We start from the raw sequence: 24,481 nt of genomic DNA on the forward strand, positions 1-24,481 counted from the left end.
ATATTAAAGAAATGTAAGCACAACCCATAGAGGGCGCCATTAACACCAGGTCTCCTTCGGACTCACCGCCGCCCGCTGGAAGGCTCCCTTGGTGTAAGTACCCCCTCCTCGGTACGTGATGGCCGGGATCTCCTTGTTGAAGAGCGAACACTTGTGCTGGTGCGGCTTCGGCGCGGTGATGTGATCCACCCGCGTCACCACGTGGGTCTTGGACGAGAAGGTCACCAGGGCCACGCGCGTGTTCTCCGCCGCCACCGGGAAGTCGGAGAGCATCTTGCGCACGAAGCGCAGCTCGCTGCGGAAGTTGTTGGCGCCCACGCTGGACGACTCGTCCACCAGGAAGACCAGGTCCATGCAGGCGCTCTTGTCGCGGAGCTCGCGGACGTTGCGCTTGAACGCCAGGCCGAGGCGGGCCACCTTCTTCTCGGCGCTCTCCGTCAGGTTGGCCGAAGACGACAAGTGTCCGGAGCGGCGGGGATGCGGCTGAGCTGCGGTCCAAACGTCCAGGACGCACAGCGCCAGGAAGCAACAAGTCCACGACAGTCTGCACATGGCGAGGAGTGGCACGAATACGGTCAACTTCTTCAGGAGTTAAGGTAGATAAATAGTGTCCTTAAAAGCATCGCTTCCTTCCAAATGAGTGCAGAAAGATGCTTCTCGTGGTCCTTCATGCAGAAGTAAACCTTCTCCTTTCGCTTTTTTTTCCTTTTTTTTTATGCGTTTAATACACAAACCTGCATGTCGTCTCTGTCTTCGCCTGTCCTGGAGACATCCCCTCGGTCCTCTGCAGTCACTCCCTCCCTGCACCTTCAGTCAAGCTGCGAGTGCCTGCTCCCCTTCTTCCACAGTCATTTCAAACCCAAGAGGAAGAGGGGGAGGAGGAGGGACGACCAAAGTTGGGAGACAGCGAGAGGCTGAAGGGAGAAAAGGGGGCAGTCCAGTCGTGGCGGTGAAGTCATTTTTTTCCCCCCTTTTCCTCTCACCTCCCACTTCTACCTTCTTCTACTCTCTCACTATACCAGTGCTGCACTCAAAAAAATGACTCAATGGATGAACTCAATTAAAATGAGGGCAGGATTTCCATCTAACAATCAATCAATCAATCAATCAATGTTTATTTATATAGCCCTAAATCACAAGTGTCTCAAAGGGCTGCACAAGCCACAACGACATCCTCGGTACAGAGCCCACATAAGGGCAAGGAAAAACTCACCCCAGTGGGACGTAGATGTGATGTCAGGCTTGCCCCTGACAGTTTGGTAGTGTTTTAGTTTTTCCTCTGTGTGTGTAGTATTCTTGTTTTGGTTCTGTTTCCTGTTTGTCTTCCTGAGTGCTGTGTCCCCTCAGCTGTGGCTGATTGGCACCTGGCCACACCTGGTGTCAATCAGCCAGCTGCTATTTATACCTGCCCTACCCTCCAGTCACTGCTGGATTATTGTCATTGTCGCTAATACTTGTTGTCACTACTACCTGTCATAATACTTGTCATTGTAGCTCTGTCTACTTTTGTTCACTCTGCTCATGTCATAGTTCCTTCGTGTCACAGTAAGTGTTTTTGTTTCTTGTCGACAGTTAGCCTTTGTGCTATTTTAGTTCATAGCCAAGTTTGTTCTCCGCTTTGTGCGCGCCTTTTGTTTGTACCCTTTTGTTTGTACCCTTTTGTTTGTTTCTTTGCTATAGTGTTAAATTAAATCATGTTTTCCTGTTCAATACCTGCCGTCTCTGCATCTTGGGGTTCGTCACCAACATACTCTGACATGTGAATGACTATGAGAAACCTTGGAGAGGACCGCATATGTGGGTAACCCCCCCCCCTTAGGGGAGACCGAATGCAGTGGATGTCGAGTGGGTCTGACATAGGGCTGGGCGATATTGCCTTTTTTTAATATCGCGATATTTTAAGGCCATATCGCGATACGCGATATATATCTCGATATTTTGCCTTAGCCTTGAATGAACACTTAATGCATATAATCACAGCCGTATGATGATTTTATGTGTCTACATTAAAACATTATTCTTCATACTGCATTAGTATATGCTACTTTTAAACTTTCATGCAGAGAAGGAAATCACAACTAAAAAAAAAATCACTATTTTTTTCATACGGTGTTGATCTGGAAATGTTTGCCTTTGCATTTTGATGGTGTGGACGTGTGGCACCAAACTGAGATATTAACGTGCGGAGTAAGCACACTTCATTGTCTAGCGGGTGACTTTTCAAATGATGCTACATATTAGCAGTGGAGCCGAGTGTCCTGGGTTCGACTATACAGTGTACTCATCTAATAAAATAATAAACGGGAGACATTAGAGCAGGTTCGGTAGCCACCGCTTCTTTAATGTCAACATCACACACCTCCTTCCACAACCACACACACCCTACGTCACAGCCCTACGGCAACAACTCTGGAGGGACAAAACTCCTCCTCCTTACCTAACACACTACGGTAACTTGGGACACCCTGAACTGTTTATTACAGCAGTAATGCTACTTTTTATAGCAACGCTTTTGCACCACACTTGACAAATTACGGTTGTCTGTTCGACATCTTACTTGAAGCCAAACCACCGCCAGACGATGGACCCCCTGCTGTTTTTTGGGGGAATGAATTATTCCTCCATTTGTTACCAGATTCGCACCTTCTTTCTCTTGTATTCGCGCTCGCACCACTCCGCTAGCATCACAGCTAACGTTAGCCATGCTGCTACCTCTCTGCTCGGGGAGGGCGTATACGTATGTGACGTATGACGTGACAGTATGTGACGTATGTAAGAAGGTGCGCTTGTCTGTTGGTGAGAAGGAGAGACTGGAAAGAGGAGGAGAGCTTGTAGTATAATGCCCGCAGCTAAAAGCAACTGCGTGAGAACGTATACTCGATATCACGATATAGTCATTTTCTATATCGCACAGAGACAAACCCGCGATATATCGCGTATATCGATATATCGCCCAGCCCTAGTCTGACATAATATTGTGAGAGTCCAGTCGATAGTGGATCTAACATAATAGTAAGGGTCCAGTCCATAGTGGGGCCAGCAGGAAACCATCCCGAGCGGAGACGGGTCAGCAGCGCAGAGATGTTCCCAACCGATGCACAGGCGAGCGGTCCACCCCGGGTCCTGACTCTGGACAGGCAGCACTTCATCCATGGCCACCAGACCTGTGTGTCTCCCCCTCCACAAGGGAGAGGGGGGAGCAGAGGAGAAAGAAAAATAATCGGCAGATCAATTGGTCTTAAAAAGGGGGGCTATTTAAAGGCTAGAGTATACAAATGAGTTTTAAGATGGGACTTAAATGCTTCTACTGAGGTAGCATCTCTAACTGTTACCGGGAGGGCATTCCATAGTACTGGAGCCCGAATAGAAAACGCTCTATAGCCCGCAGCCTTTTTTTTGGGCTTTGGGAATCACTAATAAGCCAGAGTTCTTTGAACGCAGATTTCTTGCCGGGACATATGGTACAATACAATCTGCAAGATAGGCTGGAGCTCGACCGTGTAGTATTTTATACGTAAGTAGTAAAACCTTAAAGTCACATCTTAAGTGCACAGGAAGCCAGTGCAGGTGAGCCAGTATAGGTATATATGTAGGTATATACAGTATAGGCGTAATATGATCAAACTTTCTTGTTCTTGTCAAAAGTCTAGCAGCCGCATTTTGTACCAACTGTAATCTTTTAATGCTAGACATAGGGAGACCCGAAAATAATACGTTACAGTAGTCGAGACGAGACGTAACGAACGCATGAATAATGATCTCAGCGTCGCTAGTGGATAAAATAGAACGAATTTTAGCAATATTACGGAGATGAAAGAAGGCCGTTTTAGTAACACTCTTAATGTGTGACTCAAACGAGAGAGTTGGGTCGAAGATAATACCCAGATTTTTTACAGAGTCGCCTTGTGTAATTGTTTGGTTGTCAAATGTTAAGGTGGTATTATTAAATAAATAATAAAATAAATAAACAAATATATGTTGCCCCAACTCAAAATTAGTACATTCTCGCAACACAATGAAAATGAGTTAATCCAACTAATTTTTAGCAAGTAAAGCCAAAATGAAATTATTACAATAACTAAGCAAAATTGATTTACATTTGTCAGACTGATTTTTAACAAATACAGCTAAAATGAGATTATTTTGGTTACTAAGCAAAATTGATTTATATGTGCCCAACTCAAAATTGATTGGAAATTAAGCAAGCTAAAAATCACCTTTGATCCCATAATAACACATCAGACAAAACCTGGTTGGTATTTTTAATGTAGAATAATCCTTCATTCTTAAATCTTGAATATACCACCACAAGAAGTCAAAGTTACTTGCAAACACAAACCAAAATGTTGATTTTGAGTGAAAACAAAACATCAAGAAGTCAATTTTTACATAAAGACCAAGATGTCAGATTTGCGTACCAGCACAGACCAAGAACTTAGTTGTATAGTAACAAAGATGTCAAATTTACTTGATACAAAGCACGGAGAACTCAGTCTCAGTTATAAAACACAAAGAAACAGTTTTACCTTTTCTTAAATAACTCGAGGCAAACTTTATGAGAAATGGTTCTCCAAAATAGCTTAAAGTGAAAAAAAATGAATACTTACCAAAGACCGAGCTCCAACCTCCTTCCCGGTTCCTGCTGATGCGGTCCACTCCCGCCAGAAGACGTTACGCTAATGAGTTATGCCCGCGAAGATGATATGCCCATGCGCAAAGGGCGGCTCCAAGTTCTGAACTCATTTATTTTGCGTTGATCAACATCAAATCAATACCATAGGATCAATTATGAGAAAGTTTATGTTTCACTGATTAAATATATGTGTATATTTTAAAACTAGATATTTTTTAATAAATTCAACAATACTGAAGTGTGTCACATCTAAGAAGGGCTTGAATCATTTTTTTGAGTGTGTCAAATAGTTCACATTTTAAATCAGATTAAGTACAGTTTTGAATTTGGATTAGTCACAGTTTATTACTCGCTTACTCTGACTAAGTATGTCGATAACTGGTAAAAAATAAAAATAAAAACAACAAAGAGGCCAAGAATTTCAACAAAAATGCAATTTTATTATCAGAAATGTCATGCAGGATATTTTTTTTTACTTGAAAGCACGTAATTTATTCGCCCAAAACTTGCCAACAATTTGATCTATTTCATCTTTGCACTGATGCATTGCCCTGATCACTGACCAGATAACAAACTAGGGTTGTACGGTATACCAGTATTAGTATAGTACCGCGATACTTATGAATCATATTCGGTACTATACCGCCTCTGAAAAGTACTGGTCCATCACGCGCTCCCGTCATCTTCACGTCGTGTCATTGCTGGTTTACGAGCAGAGGAGCATGTTCAGCAGTGCACAATCGCGACTAAAGTTTAGCCGCAGTCTGCAGTATTTTAGCTACTTCTAAATCACTAGTCCTCGTCTCCATGGTGACAAATAAAGTACGTTTCTTACAAGTATCATCCCTGCAGGACGAGGAATAGCTAAACATGCTTCACTTTTTTTCCCCTTTCCTCTCACCTCCCACTTCTATCTTCTTCTACTCTCTCACTATACCAGTGCTGTCAAATAGATAACATTTTAAATCAGATTAATTACAGTTTTGAATGCAATTTTTTATCAGAAATGTCATGCAGTGTTTTTTTTACTTGAATGCACGTAATGTATTCGCCCAAAACTTGCCAACAATTTTATCTAAAGTCACACTCATCTTTGCACTGATGCATTGCCCTGATCACTGACCAGATAACAAACTAGGGTTGTACGGTATACCGGTATTAGTATAGTACCGCGATACTTATGAATCATATTCGGTACTGTATCCCCTCTGAAAAATACCGGTTCACATCCCCACGGTCCCCACGTTGTGTCATTGCTGGTTTTACAAGCGGACAAGCATGTTCGGCAGCGCACAATCACGAAGTACTTACAAGCAGACACAGTGTGTGGACAGAAAAGGGAGAATGGAAGAATTTTGGCTTAAAAACAAACGATAAAGGTGAAGTTATAACACTGAAACCCCTAGGGAAAAGGTGCTTTAAAACATGGCTAGCTAGATAGTGGCTAAAGTTCAGCCGCAGTCGGCAGTATTTTAGCTACTTCTAAATCACTAATCCTCGCCTCTATGGCGACAAATAAAGTAAGTTTCTTACAAGTATCATCCCTGCAGGACGAGGAATAACTAAACAAGCTTCACTTTTTCCCCCTTTCCTCTCACCTCCCACTTCTATCTTCTTCTACTCTCTCACTATACCAGTGCTGTCAAGTAGTTCACATTTTAAATCAGATTATGTACAGTTTTGAATTTGGATTAATCACAGTTTATTACTCGCTTTACTCCGACTAAGTATGTCGATAACTGGTTTAAAAAAAATTTTTTTTAAAGGCCAGTAATTTCAACACAAATGCAATTTTTTATCAAAAATGTCATGCATTTTTACTTGAATGCACGTAATTTATTCGCCCAAAACTTGCTAACAATTTTATCTAAAGTCACACTCATCTTTGCACTGATGCATTAATAATACCTGGGATTTATATAGCGCTTTTCTAAATACCCAAAGTCGCATTGCCATACTTGCCAACCTTGAGACCTTCAAATTCGGGAAATTTGGGGGCGGGGTTGAGGTGGGCGGTGTCGGGGGGGAGGAGTATATTTATAGCTAGAATTCACTGAAATTAAAGTATTTCTTATATATATATATATATATATATATATATATATATATATATATATATATAAAATAAATACTTGACTTTCATTGAATTCTAGCTATACATATATATGTATTTTATTATATATTTATATATATACATATAAATAAAATAAATACTTGAATTTCAGTGTTCATTTATTTACACACATAACACTCCTCTCTACTCATTGTTGTATTTGAAAGTGCAATGCTTTGCAGCCAGTAGCACAGCCTTTGAAGGAGCATAGGTATGGGCAGTGTAATATTCTGGGTTGGAGTCAATAACCAGGCGAGGTGACGAAGTTACGTCTCTTAACTTCATACTTCAGAACCGACTCCCACACTTTCCAAATATTTTGCATTCTTCTTTAGTTGCTTTATTGAGTTTACAAACCCCTTGGCGCTTTTTTGTACTGTTTCTGTACTTTTTTTGATTTTTTTTTATTGTATGTAAATGTTAAATAAAGGTTTTGAAAAAAAACAACCCACACTTGCCGTCAGGGTGCGCAATACAACGTAAACCCTTGGCCAACCAAAAAGTAACCACAGAACACTATACAGTAATAGTGTTCTGTGGTTGCTTTTTGGTTGGCCAAGCGGACGTGATGACAGGCTGTCCTCACTCAGGTCCGCACGGACCAGGAGGGGGCGTGCCTTAAGTCCGGCTGGAAATCGGGAGAATGGTTGTCCCGGGAGATTTTCAGGAGAGGCACTGAAATTCGGGAGTCTCCCGGAAAATTCGGGAGGGTTGGCAAGTATGTGCATTGCCCTGATCACTGACCATATAACAAACTAGGGTTGTACGGTATACCGGTAATAGTATAGTACCGCGATACTTATGAATCATATTCGGTACTGTATCCCCTCTGAAACACGTTGTGTTATTGCTGGTTTTACGAGCGGACGAGCATGTTCGGCAGCACTCAATCACGGAGTACTTACAAGTAGACAAAGTGTGTAGACAGAAAAGAGGAAACGGGCGCATTTTGGCTTGAAAACTAAAGATAAAGGTGAAGTTATAACACTAAAACGCCCTCAGGAAGAGGTGCTTTAAGACATGGCTAGCTAGCTAGCGGCTAAAGTTCAGCCACAGTCGGCAATGTTTTAGCTACTTCTAAATCAGTAATCCTCGCCGAAGCTGGCTTTTGAACTTTGCGCCTATAATAGTCCGGATGGTTCTTTTCCTCTTTGTTGTTGTTCTTAAACTGTTGGACAATTTGCTCACGTTTTTGTTCACAAAGTGGTGACCCTCGCCCCATCCTTTTTTGTGAATGACTAAGCATTTAATGGAAGCTGCTTTTATCCCCAATCATGGCACCCACCTGTTCCCAATTAGCCTGTTCACCTGTGGGATGTTCCAAATAGGTGTTTGATGAGCATTCCTCAACTTTCTCAGTCTTTTTTGACACTTGTGCCAGCTTTTTTGAAACATGTTGCAGGCATCGAATTCTAAATGAGCTAATATTTGCAAAAAATGACAAAGTTTTCCAGTTCGAACGTTAAGTATCTTGTCTTTGCAGTCTATTCAATTGAATACAGGTTGAAAAGGATTTGCAAATAATTGTATTTTGTTTTTATTCACGATTTACACAACGTGCCAACTTCACTGGTTTTGGGGTTTGTAGATCACACGCAATACGCCCACCAACAGTGCACCAATAGTATTTTTTGCACATACTCTTTAGCACGTGGTATTTGGATCGTAGTAAATCAGGCCCTTCGGTTTGCGTGTACTCAAACATGTACAAACATGATAGCACAGGCGAATCTGATCTACTCAACGTGCGCAAAGAGAATTGCGTCTGTTAAGTGAGCAGAGTAAGGCGTTCAATCCATTTTGCGTCGCTGTCTTCATTAATATGCAAAATATATGCTGATCATCAAAACGCCCACAATACTGGGAGAAGAAGATCCATCCTTCCATCCATCCATTTTCTACCGCTTGTCCCTTTTGGGGTCACAGGAGGTGCTGGATTCTCAGCTGCATTCGGGCGTAAGGTGGGGTACACCCTGGACAAGTCGCCACCTCATCGCAGGGCCAACACAGATAGACAGACAAATATAATTATTTAGCACATGCAATGTGATTTATCAACACTCATCACCGTTTTGTGAGCACTGTTTTGTGAGCACTATTTAGCGTTTTATTTAGCACGTGTCCGAAGGACGTGCAAACTGACATTTCCACACACGGCTGCAGGATCAGTGTTCACGCTACACAGACAGACGATGGACAGACAAGTATCCTGTGTCAACATTTTGGACGGCTAGAAATAAAAACTATTTGATGCATTGTTTATTCAGCTGCATCATTTTATAGTTGCTAGAATATTTAAGGACTTAAAACAAATTTAATTGTGCATCCTGGTGTCATTTAATATTTTTTAATGACGTTCTTTTTATTCACATTGAATATATATTATTAAAACATTTCTTGTATGAAAAATACTTCTTTAAGCATGCATTTTTTTGCATCTTGAGCGGAAAAAGTGCAGCCTCTCGACAATGAGTGCACCTTCGGCGATGCACTACATGACTGCTTCTAAAATGCCCATAAAAAATGTATTTAGCATGTTTGAAAACATAGCAAAACGCTACATGGAGGAGGAGCATGGTTCCATGAATGTGCAGTAAATGAGTGTCTCCATGGTGATGCCATGTATAGTACATGCAAAATCCTCATTTAGATATATATATCCAAGGTTTCTCATTGTATCGCATTGGGTTGAGTTTTTCCTTGCCCTGATGTGGGATCTGAGTCGATGTTGTCGTTGTGGCTTGTGCAGCCCTTTGAGACACTCGTGATTTAGGGCTATATAAATAAACTCTGATTGATTGATTGATTGATAAGGCGGTCTGCACCACTTTACAATTGCACACGCAGTGTTAATAGATCACACGCAACATGCGCACTAATAGTACACACTATTTTATAGATTGCACACGCGGTTTAGCATGTGGCATTTGGATCTTAGTAAATCAGGCCTTTAGTGCTTTTTTACTGATAAATAAAAAAACGTGTTAAGTGAGTCAAATCCGGTTTATATGACATGCAAATTCATTTCCTGTTGTCACATTCCTTACAGTATTGATCGATCTCTCTGTGTAAGACAGCACAGCCTGTCGGTTTAATGTGCACAATTGAATATCTTAGTTGCTTAGACATGTTTTGATTGTGGAATGTCATTTTCTACAAACCCCGTTTCCATATCAGTTGGGAAATTGTGTTAGATGTAAATATAAACGGAATACAATGATTTGCAAATCCTTTTCAACCCATATTCAATTGAATATGCTACAAAGACAAGATATTTGATGTTCAAACTCATAAACTTTATTTATTTTTTTGCAAATAATGGCTGCAACACGTGCCAAAGTAGTTGGGAAAGGGCATGTTCACCACTGTGTTACATGGCCTTTCCTTTTAACAACACTCAGTAAACGTTTTGGAACTGAGGAGACACATTTTTTAAGCTTGTCAGGTGGAATTCTTTCCCATTCTTGCTTGATGTACAGCTTAAGTTGTTCAACAGTCCGGGGGTCTCTGTTGTGGTATTTTAGGCTTCATAATGCGCCACACATTTTCAATGGGAGGCAGGTCTGGATTACAGGCAGGCCAGTCTAGTACCCGCACTCTTTCACTATGAAGCCATGTTGATGTAACACGTGGCTTGGCATTGTCTTGCTGAAATAAGCAGGGGCGTCCATGGTAACGTTGCTAGGATGGCAACATATGTTGCTCCAAAACCTGTATGTACCTTTCAGCATTAATGGCGCCTTCACAGATGTGTAAGTTACCCATGTCTTGGGCACTAATACACCCCTATACCATCACAGATGCTGGTTTTTCAACTTTGCGCCTATAACAATACGGATGTTTTTTTTCCTCTTTCGTCCGGAGAACACAATGTCCACAGTTTCCAAAAACAATTTGAAATGTAGACTCGTCAGACCACAGAACACTTTTCCACTTTGTATCAGTCCATCTTAGATATGAGCTCAGGCCCAGCGAAGCCGACAGCGTTTCTGGGTGTTGTTGATAAACGGTTTTCGCCTTGCATAGGAGAGTTTTAACTTGCACTTACAGATGTAGCGACCAACTGTAGTTACTGACAGTGGGTTTCTGAAGTGTTTCCTGAGCCCATGTGGTGATATCCTTTACACACTGATGTCGCTTGTTGATACAGTACAGCCTGAGGGATCGAAGGTCACGGGCTTAGCTGCTTACGTGCAGTGATTTCTCCAAATTCTCTGAACCCTTTGATGATATTACGGACCGTAGATGGTGAAATCCCTAAATTCCTTACAATAGCTGGTTGAGAAAGCTTTTTCTTAAACTGTTCAACAATTTGCTCATGCATTTGTTGACAAAGTGGTGACCCTCGCCCCATCCTTGTTTGTGAATGACGGAGCATTTCATGGAATCTACTTTTACACCCAATCATGGCACCCACCTGTTCCCAATTTGCCTATTCACCTGTGGGATGTTCCAAATAAGTGTTTGATGAGCAATCCTCAACTTTATCAGTATTTATTGCCACCTTTCCCAACTTCTTTGTCATGTGTTGATGGCATCAAATTCTAAAGTTAATGATTATTTGCAAAAAAAAAAAATGTTTATCAGTTTGAACATCAAATATGTTGTCTTTGTAGCATATTCAACTGAATATATGGGTTGAAGATGATTTGCAAATCATTGTATTCCGTTTATATTTACATCCAACACAATTTCCCAACTCATATGGAAACAGGGTTTGTAACAGGGAAGGAGGTTAATAGCTCATGTATTCATGTTATCATTTAAGCTAGCTAGCGCTAGCTTTCTTCTCCTGTAAATGAGCAGTGTCATCGTTCCGTGAGTTTTTCAAAGTGATATCAATCACTTTTTAACGATCATTTTGATTCAAAATAGTAATACTAACCGCGGTTCATCATTATACCATTTATTGTTAATCCCTACCACCTATCCATGTTATTTGCACTAATTCAATGCACTTTATTACAGTAGTACCTTGGTTCTGCGAAGGAGATGTTAACTCAAAACATCTCCCACTGAAATGTATTAAAATCAATTTTAACATGTGACATGCCTTCTAAAAAGAAAAGAAAAATAAGTAAAATAAATATTGTATATATTTAAAAAAACAAAACAATGTACTACAAACAACAACGGTAGTTTTATGAAGTAGTGTAATAATGTTTTACCTTTTCAAGATTGTTTATTGTCATATGCACAGTTAAACAGACAGTTTGCCGTACAATGAAAATCTTACTTTGCTAGTCCACCCTTCAACAAGTCACACGGTACTTAGCTAAAATTTAAAAAAAAATTAAAAAGTATATACAAGGCACAGTAAGTAACATAACATTGAACTTGGCGAGTAAACTTCAACAGTATCTCTTGCTTTATAAAGTTGATTTGATTTCTAGCTGCTTCTCCGTCAAAGAAACAATCAGCAGCTTCTTTATATTTTCATGGATGAATGTCCGCCGTTTAGATATTATTTTAACATTCTTGGCTGGTGTTATTGACTCATTCTGCTTCAGTATGGTGCAGTCTAGCAGTGATGCGCTTGCACTGCTTCGCCAAGTTGGCGACCCACTTGGCCATGTATTTGATGATTTATTTTTTTAATTCAATGAATATCATCCACTTCACACTCACTTTCTTCCTTTCCATGGTTGGAAAAACAAAGTTTGTGATATTATGATTTCTTTTCTACATTTAAAACACTTCATTGTGGCCGACATAACATGCGAGGGTGGTGCTTTGGTCAAAATGTTGCATAGTTTTACAGACCATCTCCAAGCCGCAAGAGGATTGAGGAAAAATAAGGAACTTATTACTACAACTTAGGAAAGCTTAAAAGTAGGCCAGATTCAAATTGGCTGCAGGTATGTGAGGCTTGCTCCGCCGCAGAACCCAAAAACCAGGTACTGTAATAGAAAGCAGATAGGTGGCTGGAGAGCAGAAAACACACCACTAAACAGGTATCAACGGGTAAGAGTTTTTTTTTTTTTTTTAGTAGGACCCCTTTAAAGCTTATCAATTAGCCACTCTTAAGTTGGGGCACCATTAGGTTGTGGTACCACTGTATTTACATCCAAGCTATTTCAGTTTTATACTTAAAATCACTGTGGCACACTGGCACATTTTCACTTAGGCCCTTGGAGGCAAAAGGTTTGGGCACCCCTGATTTAGTCTTCAATTAGCCTAACAGGAGTGTTTTGGGGGATATAGGAAGAAGCTTGTGTACCCTAATTGAAGATGCAAACGCTACACAGCGATGCCTGTGAATATTCTCATTTTGGACATTCTGAACAGTCCAGCTGTGATCAGTGAGAATCCACACAGATGTGTTCCAAGGGAAATTCCAACCTCGCATTTCCTGACTGGAAACGTGGCGTGTTAATTACTAGGCCACCAGGCGGCCCACTAAAACTGTAGAGTCAATAATAATAATAATACTGTTGTTACGACCTGTTAAGCCAGTCCATTCTTTGTTTTAGTTTTTGGGTGTGTTTCCTGGTGTTTTTGGCCTCACTTGCTGTTTTACACTCTTATTTTGGTTCCACTTCCTGTTTTGTTTGTATACTGTTTGCCCCAGCTTTACTCTCTGAGCGCTTCCCTCCTCACCTGCTTGTAAAAATGAATCATATTCGGTACTATAGCGCCTCTAAAAAGTACCGGTCCGCCGCCCCGTCGTCGTCACGTCGTGTCATTGCTGGTTTACGGGACGGCGTGGCGAAGTAGGGAGAGTGGCCGTGCCAGCAATCTGAGGGTTACTGGTTCAATCCCCACCTTCTACCAACCTAGTCACGTCCGTTGTGTCCTTGAGCAAGACACTTCACCCTTGCTCCTGATGGGCCTGGTTAGCGCCGTGCATGGCAGCTCCCGCCATCTGTGTGTTTGTGTGTGTGTGAATGGGTGAATGTGGAAAATAGTGTCAAAGCGCTTTGAGTTCCTTAAAAAGGTAGAAAAGCTCTATACAAGTACGACCCATTTACGAGCAGAAGAGCATGTTCGGCAGCGCACAATCACGGAGTACTTACAAGCAGACACAGTGTGTAGACAAAAGGAAGAACGGACGCATTTTGGCTTAAAAACTAACGATAAAGGTGAAGTTATAACACTGAAACGCCCTCAGGAAGAGGTGCTTTAAGACATGGCTAACTATCTAGCGGCTAAAGTCCAGCCACAGTCTACAGTGTTGTAGCTTCTTCTAAATCACTAATTCTTGTCTCCATGGCAACAAATAAAGTAAGTTTCCTACAAGTATCATCCCTGCAGGACGAGGACTAGCTAAACATGCTTCACTACACACTGCAGCTCACCGGTGTCAAAACAAACGGCAATGGTGGATCTACACCTAACATCCATTGTAATGATACCAAGTACAGGAGCGTATCTAGTCGATACTACTATGATGACCGTATTTTCCGCACTATAAGGCGCACCTAAAAACCTCCAATTTTCTCAAAAAGTGACAGTGCGCCTTATAGTCCGGCGCGCCTTATAGATGGACCAATATTGAGCCACAACAGTTCTCGCAACAACGAGATGCATAACGTAACCCCAGCCTCTACTGTAGTGTCTATTCTATGCGCCTTATAATGCGGTGCGCCTTATATATGAACACAGTTTTTAAAATAGGCCATTCATTGAAGGTGCGCCTTATAATCCGGTGCGCCTTATAGTGCGGAAAATACAGTACATTGATATTTTTTGTCATGACATCTTTTGTTTAAAAAAAAAAGTATATTATATTTATAAACTCATGAAATATGTCCCTGGACACATGAGGACTTTGAATATGACCAATGTATGATCCTGTTACTAGTTGGTATCGCATTGATACCCAAATTTGTGGTATCATCCAAAACTAATGTAAAGCATCCAAACAACAGAAGAATAAGTGATGATTACATTTTAACAGATAGAACATGTTAAGAGAACATAAGCAGATATTAACAGGAAATAAAGTAGATTAATAATTAATTTTCTAGCACTTGTCCGTAATTTTGACAAAATAATAGAATGATAAATGACACAATATGTTACTGCATATGTCAGCAGCTAAATTAGGAGCTTTTGTTTGCTTCCTTACTACTAAAAGACAAGTTGTCTAGTATGTTCACTTTTTTATTTAAGGACAAACTTGCAATAAGAAACATATGTTTAATGTACTGTTAAGATTTTTTGTTAAAATAAAGCCAATATTGCAATTTTTTGTGGTCCCCTTTACTTAGAAAAGTATCAAAAAGTACCAAAAAGTATCAAAATACATTTTGGTACCTGGACAACACTAGTCCTTAGGTATTTTTCTTGCAGTTCCCCTTTGCTTGCTTTGTGCATATCCTTGTTGCACTCAACCTTAGATTTTTGGACCTTTTGACATTAAATACCCATTTACCTGCAAATTCCGCACTGTCTCCTGCTTTTTGGGGTCATGACCTCCACTACAAAGAGCATTCTTAACAACTGTAATACCATTCAAATCACTCTATACACTATAACACTGTTGTTGTGTTTTTGTAGTATATTCCTGAAAACAACTGAGCGTGCATCACACAGATGCTCTTTAACGAGCGTTTTTTAAAATAGCAGAGTTCCCCTGTTAAATAGAGGTTTTTGTGGTAAGATCTTAAAAAAGAAGTGTACTTATATAGCGCAGGGGATCTGAAACTTTTTAGGATCACAGAGAATTTAGAGCAGGGGTGTCAACTTACGGACCGGATCAGGCCCGCGAACAGGACCTTGCTGAGTAAAAAAATTAGCCAAAATTTTTGAATGAAAGAAACAGTTATTCTAAATGTGTCCACCAATTATTTGTATCTTTGTAGATGATGCTACATATTTAAAACAAATAAACCACATTTTAGGGCACCTGTCGAGGAAAATGAGCAAACTCCATAAATAACATCCTGTAATTTGATTTTGATATTATTTTTTTATCTTGATAGATTGAAAATTAACAGCAATGAGTTGACTGATGAACATTCGCACATAATTTATTCAGAAAGTATAAATAACGACAAATAAAGATAGAATACTATTAACCGCATCATGTAAGTGTAAAAAAAAAACAACAACATTATGATTTGTACATTATCAGAATGTGCTTGTTCCATTTTTAAACAAAGAAAACAATCTGAAGTTGTCTTTATTTTTGAGTTATCGTGCCGTAATTTTACCAGTCCAGCCCTCTTGGGAGTAGATTTTTCTCCATGTGGCCCCTGATCTAAAAGGAGTTTAACACCCCTGCTTTACAGACTATTTCCTATGCAATGACCCCTTTATAATTCTCATAATACTGATTAAAAATGTGTAATAGATGCCAATGGAATTACCGTATTTTTCGGACTATAAGTCGCAGTTTTTTTCATAGTTTGGCCGGGGGTGCGACTTATACTCAGGAGCGAATTATGTGTGAAATTATTAACACATTACCGTAAAATATCAAATAATATTATTTAGCTCATTCACGTAAGAGACTAGACGTATAAGATTTAATCGGATTTAGCGATTAGGAGTGACAGATTGTTTGGTAAACGTATAGCATGTTCTATATGTTATAGTTATTTGAATGACTCTTACCATAATATGTTACGTTAACATACCAGGCACGTTCTCAGTTTGTTATTTATGCCTCATATAACATACACTTATTCAGCCTGTTGTTCACTATTCTTTATTTATTTTAAATTGCCTTTCAAATGTCTATTCTTGATGTTGGGTTTTATCAAATAAATTTCCCCAAAAAATGCGACTTATACTCCAGTGCGACTTATATATGTTTTTTTCCTTCTTTATTATGCATTTTCGGCCGGTGCGACTTATTCTCCGGAGCGACTTATACTCCGAAAAATACAGTATACATATTTCAAACATTTCAACCTAAATACTTCCGACCTGTTGTATTGAAACTACCTTAAACTAATTGTCATATTCAAGCGGTAGAAAATGGATGGATGGAAGGAACACATCTTCAAGCTTACAGAAGATAAACAGTAACAAAACAGTCAAAATGTTCAACTTGAACATAATGGTAACAGTATTATTAAGAATAGCTGCCGCTTGTTAAAGTTGCTGACAGTTACACCTGAAGAAACATTTTGGACTTGTATCCGATGTCTCAATAAAACCCAAGTACATGTACCTGTCCTCATAGTTTCTAAGCTATCCCTTGATGAAGTGGACAGACTTAAATATTTGTCTATTATCAGCAGCAGATTGACCTATGCGTCTCAGTCATGTCAGTTTAAAATTCACTAACTCAAGAGGGAGTGAAAGTTACTGGCTCAGAATATATTTTATTGGCGTAGTATGAACTTTGTAAGTCCTGAACAACAGCATGCCCCTGTCCTAAAGAGGATCTAGTACTAGTCTTTTTGAAGTACTGTGATCCCTGGTTTATTGCTGTTAATTGGTTCCAAACATGGCCGCGATAATAGAATTCATTAATAAGAAATGAATTTGTTTTCATATCTCGTGCATAAAAAAACCTGTTTACAACCTAAACATTTTTTAACCGTATGAGAGCCCTCTAAACATAAATATCACCTTTATTCTCTTTATCCAATATAGGAATGTTGCCTGAGGCTGAACCTATAAGGCGCACTTAAAATCCTTTCATTTTTCTCAAAAATGGACAGTGCGCCCTAGAACCTGGTGCTCCTAATGTACAGTACGTATTGATTCTGGTTGTGCTTACCGTTCTCGAAGCAATTTTATTTGGTACATGGTGTAATAAGTGTGCCCAGTAGATGGCAGTCACACATAAGAGAAACATGTGGACTACAGGTTGATTTGTGCCTGTTCAATAAATGACACGAGAAAGTACCCGTAAGAGCAACACTAAAACGTTGACGTTACAGTGAGAATATAGAATATTACACACAACTTTTAAAAATCTGTCAAAATGTTTTAGTACGACTTCGGTAAGCTACGAAGCTGCACCGCTTGACGGAGCGCAGAACATTATGGCTACCGTAGTCGTATGTTGAAGCACTGTGCTTCAACATACGGGTATTGTTATGGTGTGTGTATAAGGAGCCCAAAATGGCACCTATTTGGAGACATTATCTGGTGTTTGGTTTCACAATATTATGCAAAACCAACTTTTCTTACCTGCTAATGTGTGTTTGAGATCTGCAAAAGTCCCGAAAATGTGCCCGCGTCCGCCATTCTAGTCCGTGCCGTAGTCAATAATCTACTTCTTTTTCTCTATTCTCTTGTTATGGGGCATTAATCCTCCGCAGTTGCCATTTCTAATATAAAGTAGCGTACAGTTCTATTTTATATCTGTCAGTACACTCGCTATGGAAGCGCAAAAAATACCGCTACAACAAAGATGACGGGTAGAAGACGCTGTTGAAGTGGAGCCTTGTAAATAAGACTGTCCACAAAACGACGCATCCTAAAGAGATGGTCAAAAAGCGGCTTGAAGATGGTCTGTAAAACATAATCCATGCAACATTTTGACCAAAGAACCACCATTACATGTTATGTAGACCACAAGGAAGTGTTTTAAATGTTGAAAAATAAATCATAACATGACCCCTTTAATGCGCCTTTTGTATGAAAATAGACCTGAATAGACCAGGTCATCAGCAGTGAGTCTTATAATCCGGTGCGTCCTATCCGAAGAATATGGTAGTTTAGTGCAAAAACGTTGTAGAACATGCTTGAAGAATACTAAAAAAATCTGATGTGGTGACCTAGAGGCGCTTCTGGGTTTCAGGCGATGATCTAGAGTCCCATTAGGCTACGGTTTATTTACCTGAATTTGTGCTGATTTGAGCGTATTTTGAAAGGTTTAGTGGCAAATACAAAAGCGACCATGAAAACAAATTTATAATGGGATGAAGTGGATTTTTGCATTCTTAAAGGCCTACTGAAATGCGATTTTCTTATTCAAACGGGGATAGCAGGTCCATTCTATGTGTCGTACTTGATCATTTCGCGATATTGCCATATTTTTGCTGAAAGGATTTAGTAGAGTTCGCAACTTTTGGTCGCTGATAAAAAAGCCTTGCCTGTACCGGAAGTAGCAGATGAGTAGCGTGACGTCACAGGTTGTGGAGCTCCTCACATCTGCACATTGTTTACAATCATGGCCACCAGCAGCGAGAGCGATTCGGACCGAGAAAGCGACTATTTCCCCATTAATTTGAGCGAGGATGAAATATTTGTGGATGAGGAAAGTGAGAGTGAAGGACTAGAGGGCAGTGGGAGCGATTCAGATAGGGAAGATGCTGTGAGAGGCGGGTGGGACCTGATATTCAGCTGGGAATGACTAAAACAGTAAATAAACACAAGACATATATATACTCTATTAGCCACAACACAACCAGGCTTATATTTAATATGCCACAAATTAATCCTGCATAACAAACACTTCCCCCCTCCCGTCCATATAACCCGCCAATACAACTCAAACACCTGCACAACACACTCAATCCTACAGCCCAAAGTACCGTTCACCTCCCCAAAGTTCATACAGCACATATATTTCCCCAAAGTCCCCAAAGTTACGTACGTGACATGCACATAGCGGCACGCACGTACGCGCAAGCGATCAAATGTTTGGAAGCCGCAGCTGCATGCGTACTCACGGTACCGCGTCTGCGCATCCAACTCAAAGTCCTCCTGGTAAGAGTCTCTGTTGTCCCAGTTCTCCACAGGCCAATGGTAAAGATTGACTGTCATCTTTCGGAAATGTAAACAATGAAACACCGGCTGTGTTTGTGTTGCTGCAGCCGGCCGCAATACACCGCTTCCCACCTACAGCTTTCTTCTTTGCTGTCTCCATTGTTCATTGAACAAATTGCAAAAGATTCACCAACACAGATGTCCAGAATACTGTGGAATTTTGCGATGAAAACAGACGACTTAATAGCTGGCCACCATGCTGTCCCAAAATGTCCTCTACAATCCGCGACGTCACGTGCCGGCGTCTTCATACCGAGACGTTTTCAGCAGGATATTTCGTGCAAAATTTAAAATAGCACTTTAGTAAGCTAACCCGGCCGTATTGGCATGTGTTGCAATGTTAAGATTTCATCATTGATATATAAACTATCAGACTGCGTGGTCGGTAGTAGTGGGTTTCAGTAGGCCTTTAAGAAAAATATATTTTTTATAGATTTAAACCATTCATCATCACCGAAGTTGACATTATTGCTCGCATTGACCGAAATTCCTTTAAACTTATGGTATTTAGAGAAGAAAAAATTGGAGGCACATCATGTCTTTACATCTGAGGGGCCCACAAATTAAACATTAATCCGTCAAAGACAAAATTGGGATTTATTTGTGCATCGATAAGTAACGTATTTGATTGACATAAGGAGTGCTGTGCTGCTGTGATCGTAACGCTAATGAGAAAAAGGTTAAGTTTGTTTGAAGTTGATTTCCTGCTACAAATAGTATAATCTACAATTCATGTCTGCAGATTTTATTATGTGAAGCTCATATTTTGTCTTATTATTAAGCTATAGTTGACCCTGTTCAGCAATGTTTGCTAGCGATATCAAGATTCAGTATATGCTGTTGAACCTACGAGAGATTTATTTATCTGGTTTATTATTATTATTATTATTATTATTATCATCATTATCATTATTATTATTATTATTATTATTAATAATAATAATAATAATACAATTAGGGGCGGCATGACGTAGTGGGTAGAGTGGCCGTGCCAGAAACCTGAGGGTTGCAGGTTCGCCTCCGCCTCTTACCATCCAAATCACTGCTGTTGTGTCCTTGGGCAGGACACTTCACCCTTGCCCCCGGTGCCGCTCACACTGGTGAATGATAGGTGGTGGTCGGAGGGGCCGTAGGCGCAAACTGGTAGCCACGCTTCCGTCAGTCTACCCCAGGGCAGCTGTTGCTACGAAAGTAGCTTACCACCACCAGATGTGAATGAATGATGGGTTCTCACTTCTCTGTGAAGCGCTTTGAGTGTCTAGAAAAGCGCTATATAAATGTAATCCATTATTATTATTATTATTAATACTATTAAGGATATTTTATAGTGAAAAGCACCAATGACGCTATAATGTGGTCATCCGTGTCAAATAAAGCACTTGGCTTTCCTGCACAACAACAACTAAGCTTTTAGTTTTGGTTATAAAAATTTAGAAAAAAAAATACGGTGGATTGGACCAACAATTAAAATATGTATTACTCGGACTTAACATGACGTTTGTTTTTTTGCACAAGCAGGTCTTTGTAGTTATATTTAGGCAAAGCAACCACAAAAGAACACAAACTAATGTGATCTATTGTCTAGGGATGTCCGATAATGGCTTTTTGCCGATATTCCGATATTGTCCAACTCTTTAATTACCGATACCGATATCAACCGATACCGATATCAACCGATATATACAGTCGTGGAATTAACACATTATAATGCCAAATTTGGACAACCAGGTATGGTGAAGATAAGGTACTTTAAAAAAAAAATTAAATAAATAAGATAAATAAATTAAAAACATTTTGTTGAATAAAAAAGAAAGTAAAACAATATAAAAACAGTTACATAGAAACTAGTAATTAATGAAAATGAGTAAAATTAACTGTTAAAGGTTAGTACTATTAGTGGACCAGCAGCACGCACAATCATGTGTGCTTACGGACTGTATCCCTTGCAGACTGTATTGATATATATTGATATATAATGTAGGAACCAGAATATTAATAACAGAAAGAAACAACACTTTTGTGTGAATGGGGGAGAAAGGTTTTTTGGGTTGGTGCACTAATTGTAAGTGTATCTTGTGTTTTTTATGTTGATTTAATAAAAAAAACACACAAAAAAAAAAACGATACCGATAATAAAAAAAACGATACCGATAATTTCCGATATTACATTTTAACGCATTTATCGGCCGATAATATCGGACATCTCTACTATTGTCCTTTCTTTGCGTTTAGTTCTGCTCTCAAACACTACTAATATACTTCGATTGCATCACAGAAAGTATTTCAAACAAATCAAATTTTCAAACAAACATTTTCCAAAAGTGATCACTGCAGACACAAGCGGTACGATTGTATTCCACAAGATGATGAAAGTGATATTTTTAAGAACCATTTCCTTCGACGCACTTTCGCTTTTTCCCTGACTTTATTACCTTTGTGAACCACTTCTTTCGGGACTCTATGAAAGATCTTTCCTATCTCTCTATCTGAACGACTGGAACACCCAAGAACAGAACAGTATTACGACATTTCTGCTCCAACTCTACACTCACCTGCTTTAATTCTACGATCAAGCTGCTTGACCATCGTGTGAATTAAAACCGCAAAGAAGAAAAACGGACGTGATGTCATATGCAACCCAGCAAAATTTGAAGCGCGACGTGGCGAAGGGACCACTGTAGATCCTTAAAAACAGCAGACTTCCTGTCATAAAGAGGATATTTGACAAGGGTTTTTGGAAGTAGATTCCTAAAAACAGCAGCGTTCCTGTATTATAGAGCAGTGATTTTCAACCACTGTGCCGGGGCACACTAGTGTGCCGTGAGATATTGTCTGGTGTGCCGTGGGAAATTATGCAACTTCACTTAATTGGTCCAAAAAATATTTTTTGCAAATCAATAATCATAATAATGTGCCGTTGTCTAGTGCCTGTGCTGTGTAGAGCTTTGCAGGGTAATCTTGTAATACTCCATACCAGTAGGTGGCAGCAGGTAGTTCATTGCTTTGTAGAAGTCGGAACGCGTCGAGGATGGTTTGTCGTGATTCCAATATGCAGAGCACAGCGGGAGACAGGGTGCAGGTAAAAAGGTATGTAACGCTTAAACCAAAAAATAACAAGGCAAGTCCCGCTAGGAAAAGGCACTGAAGCATAGGAATGGCTATGTAAAACAAAAGTAAAACTGAACTGGCTACAAAGTCAACAAACACAGAATGCTGGACGACAGCAAAAACTTACAGCGTGTGGAGCAAAGAGGACGTCCACAAAGCACATCCCGTACATGACATGACAATCAACAATGTCATCACATAGAAGGGTACTGTACTCACAACTTAAAGAGTCTTGATTGCGAAAACAAAGCAGGTGTGGGCAATAGCACTCAAAGGAAGGCGTGAAGCTGCTACAGGAGAACACCAACAAAACAGGAAAGGCCACCAAAATAACAGCGCAAGACAAGAACTAAAGCACAACACACAGGAAACAACAACAAACTCAAAATAAGGCACGACAACCTGGTGGAGTTTCATTGTTTAACCTTTTCTGCTGGTGGTGTGCCTTCGTATTTTTTTAATGAAAAAAATGTGCCTTGGCTCAAAAAAGGTTGAAAAACACTGTTATAGAGGATGTTTGACAAGTCCTTAAAAACAGCAGTTATCATAAGACGTTTGAGTTGAATATCTCTGGTGTACATCGCAACATGTCAAAAAGTGTGAGGGGAAAAGGTAGAGACGAGAAGGTAGCAGTATCTCTTTCTAGCTGCTTCGCCATCAAAGACACAATCAGCAGCTTCTTTATATTTTCATGGATAAATGTCCTCCGTTTGGATATTTTAACATTCTTGGCTGGTGTTATTGACTCATTCTGCTTCAGTGTGGTGCAGAAATGAGAAGGCAGCAGATAATAAAAAGAGAAACTAGACGCTTGGCGTGACTCAACAGAAAGCTTTCTAAAATGGACACAGTGACACCACGTACTCCTGTTCTACAGGTTTTGATTTTTGGACCAGGAAAGGGTTAATTATTATTACCCCACAACATAAGGAACACACACACAAACACACATTTCTTCACCTTCCTTATGTGCGTATCTCTGGGCACAAGAGTCCAATGAGTTCTCCAGTGCCAAAAAGCCGGAAGTCACATCTTCGCATGTTCCTTTCATCATCTGTCAGTGCTTGTTTGGCAGCGCTTAGGAGGGGTTGGAAAAATGTAAGAAAAAGCATCCTTAAATTTAGAACTAAACTCACTCCTATATAAAAATAAATAAAAAAATCACAGTAGAACTCCAAGGTACTGATTTTCTCTAAAGCAGTGGTTCTTAACATTGTTGGAGGTACCGAACCCCACCAGTTTCATATGTGCATACACCGAAGCCTTCTTTAGTGAAAAATAAAACATTTTTTTTTTCCAAATTCAAGAAAAAGTTATGTTTTTTTACTGGTGCACAAAATGAACCGTGCATGAACATCACTTTGTTCAAAGAACAAAACCAACACAGTGCATGAACTCACAACAAATTACACACCTTACACCCATTACCGTGAATTGATTAACGTGGACCCCGACTTAAACAAGTTGAAAAACTTATTCGGGTGTTACCATTTAATCAATCAATCAATGTTTATTTATATAGCCCTAAATCACAAGTGTCTCAAAGGGCTGCACAGGCCACAACGACATATTTAGTGGTCAATTGTACAGAATATGTACTGTACTGTCTAAACTGTACTGTTTCATATAATGTATTCTCTTCCTTTGCAATCTGCTAGTAAAAGTTTCAATCGATCAATCAAACAACCTGCAAATCAGATGGAAAATTAGAGGGAACATTGTTTGGGGGTATCCATAATACGCTGATAGGGAGAAGTTTTTATTTATACGATAAGTCTGATGTGTCTTTACCTCCGTGGCGGAGGCTCCGCCGAACCCCTGAGGCCGACTCACCGAACCCCTAGGGTTCGATCGAACCCAGGTTAAGAACCACTGCTCTAAAGAAAGTAAATAGAAAGTTGGGAAATTGTGTTAGATGTAAATATAAACGGAATACCATGATTTGCAAA

General features: G+C 39.9%; 2 protein-coding genes across 2 annotated transcripts in view; one reads left to right on the plus strand and one right to left on the minus strand.

Annotated features, from left to right (window-relative positions):
• The window catches only part of svep1 (sushi, von Willebrand factor type A, EGF and pentraxin domain containing 1), a 151,799-nt gene extending 150,348 nt beyond the window's left edge, over positions 1-1,451 (minus strand). The window contains exon 1 of the mRNA XM_061960999.2: positions 1,214-1,451. The gene's annotated coding sequence lies outside the window, so the exon portion shown is untranslated. The remainder of the gene's footprint in view (positions 1-1,213) is intronic.
• slc7a8a (solute carrier family 7 member 8a) overlaps positions 137-24,481 on the plus strand; it is a 117,277-nt gene continuing 92,932 nt past the window's right edge. The window contains exon 1 of the mRNA XM_061961005.2: positions 137-596. Within this exon, the coding sequence (XP_061816989.1) occupies positions 478-596 (119 nt within the window). The 5' untranslated portion in view covers positions 137-477. The remainder of the gene's footprint in view (positions 597-24,481) is intronic.

The sequence above is a fragment of the Nerophis lumbriciformis genome, linkage group LG05 (assembly GCF_033978685.3).
Source record: "Nerophis lumbriciformis linkage group LG05, RoL_Nlum_v2.1, whole genome shotgun sequence".
In the NCBI taxonomy this organism is placed as follows: domain Eukaryota; kingdom Metazoa; phylum Chordata; class Actinopteri; order Syngnathiformes; family Syngnathidae; genus Nerophis; species Nerophis lumbriciformis.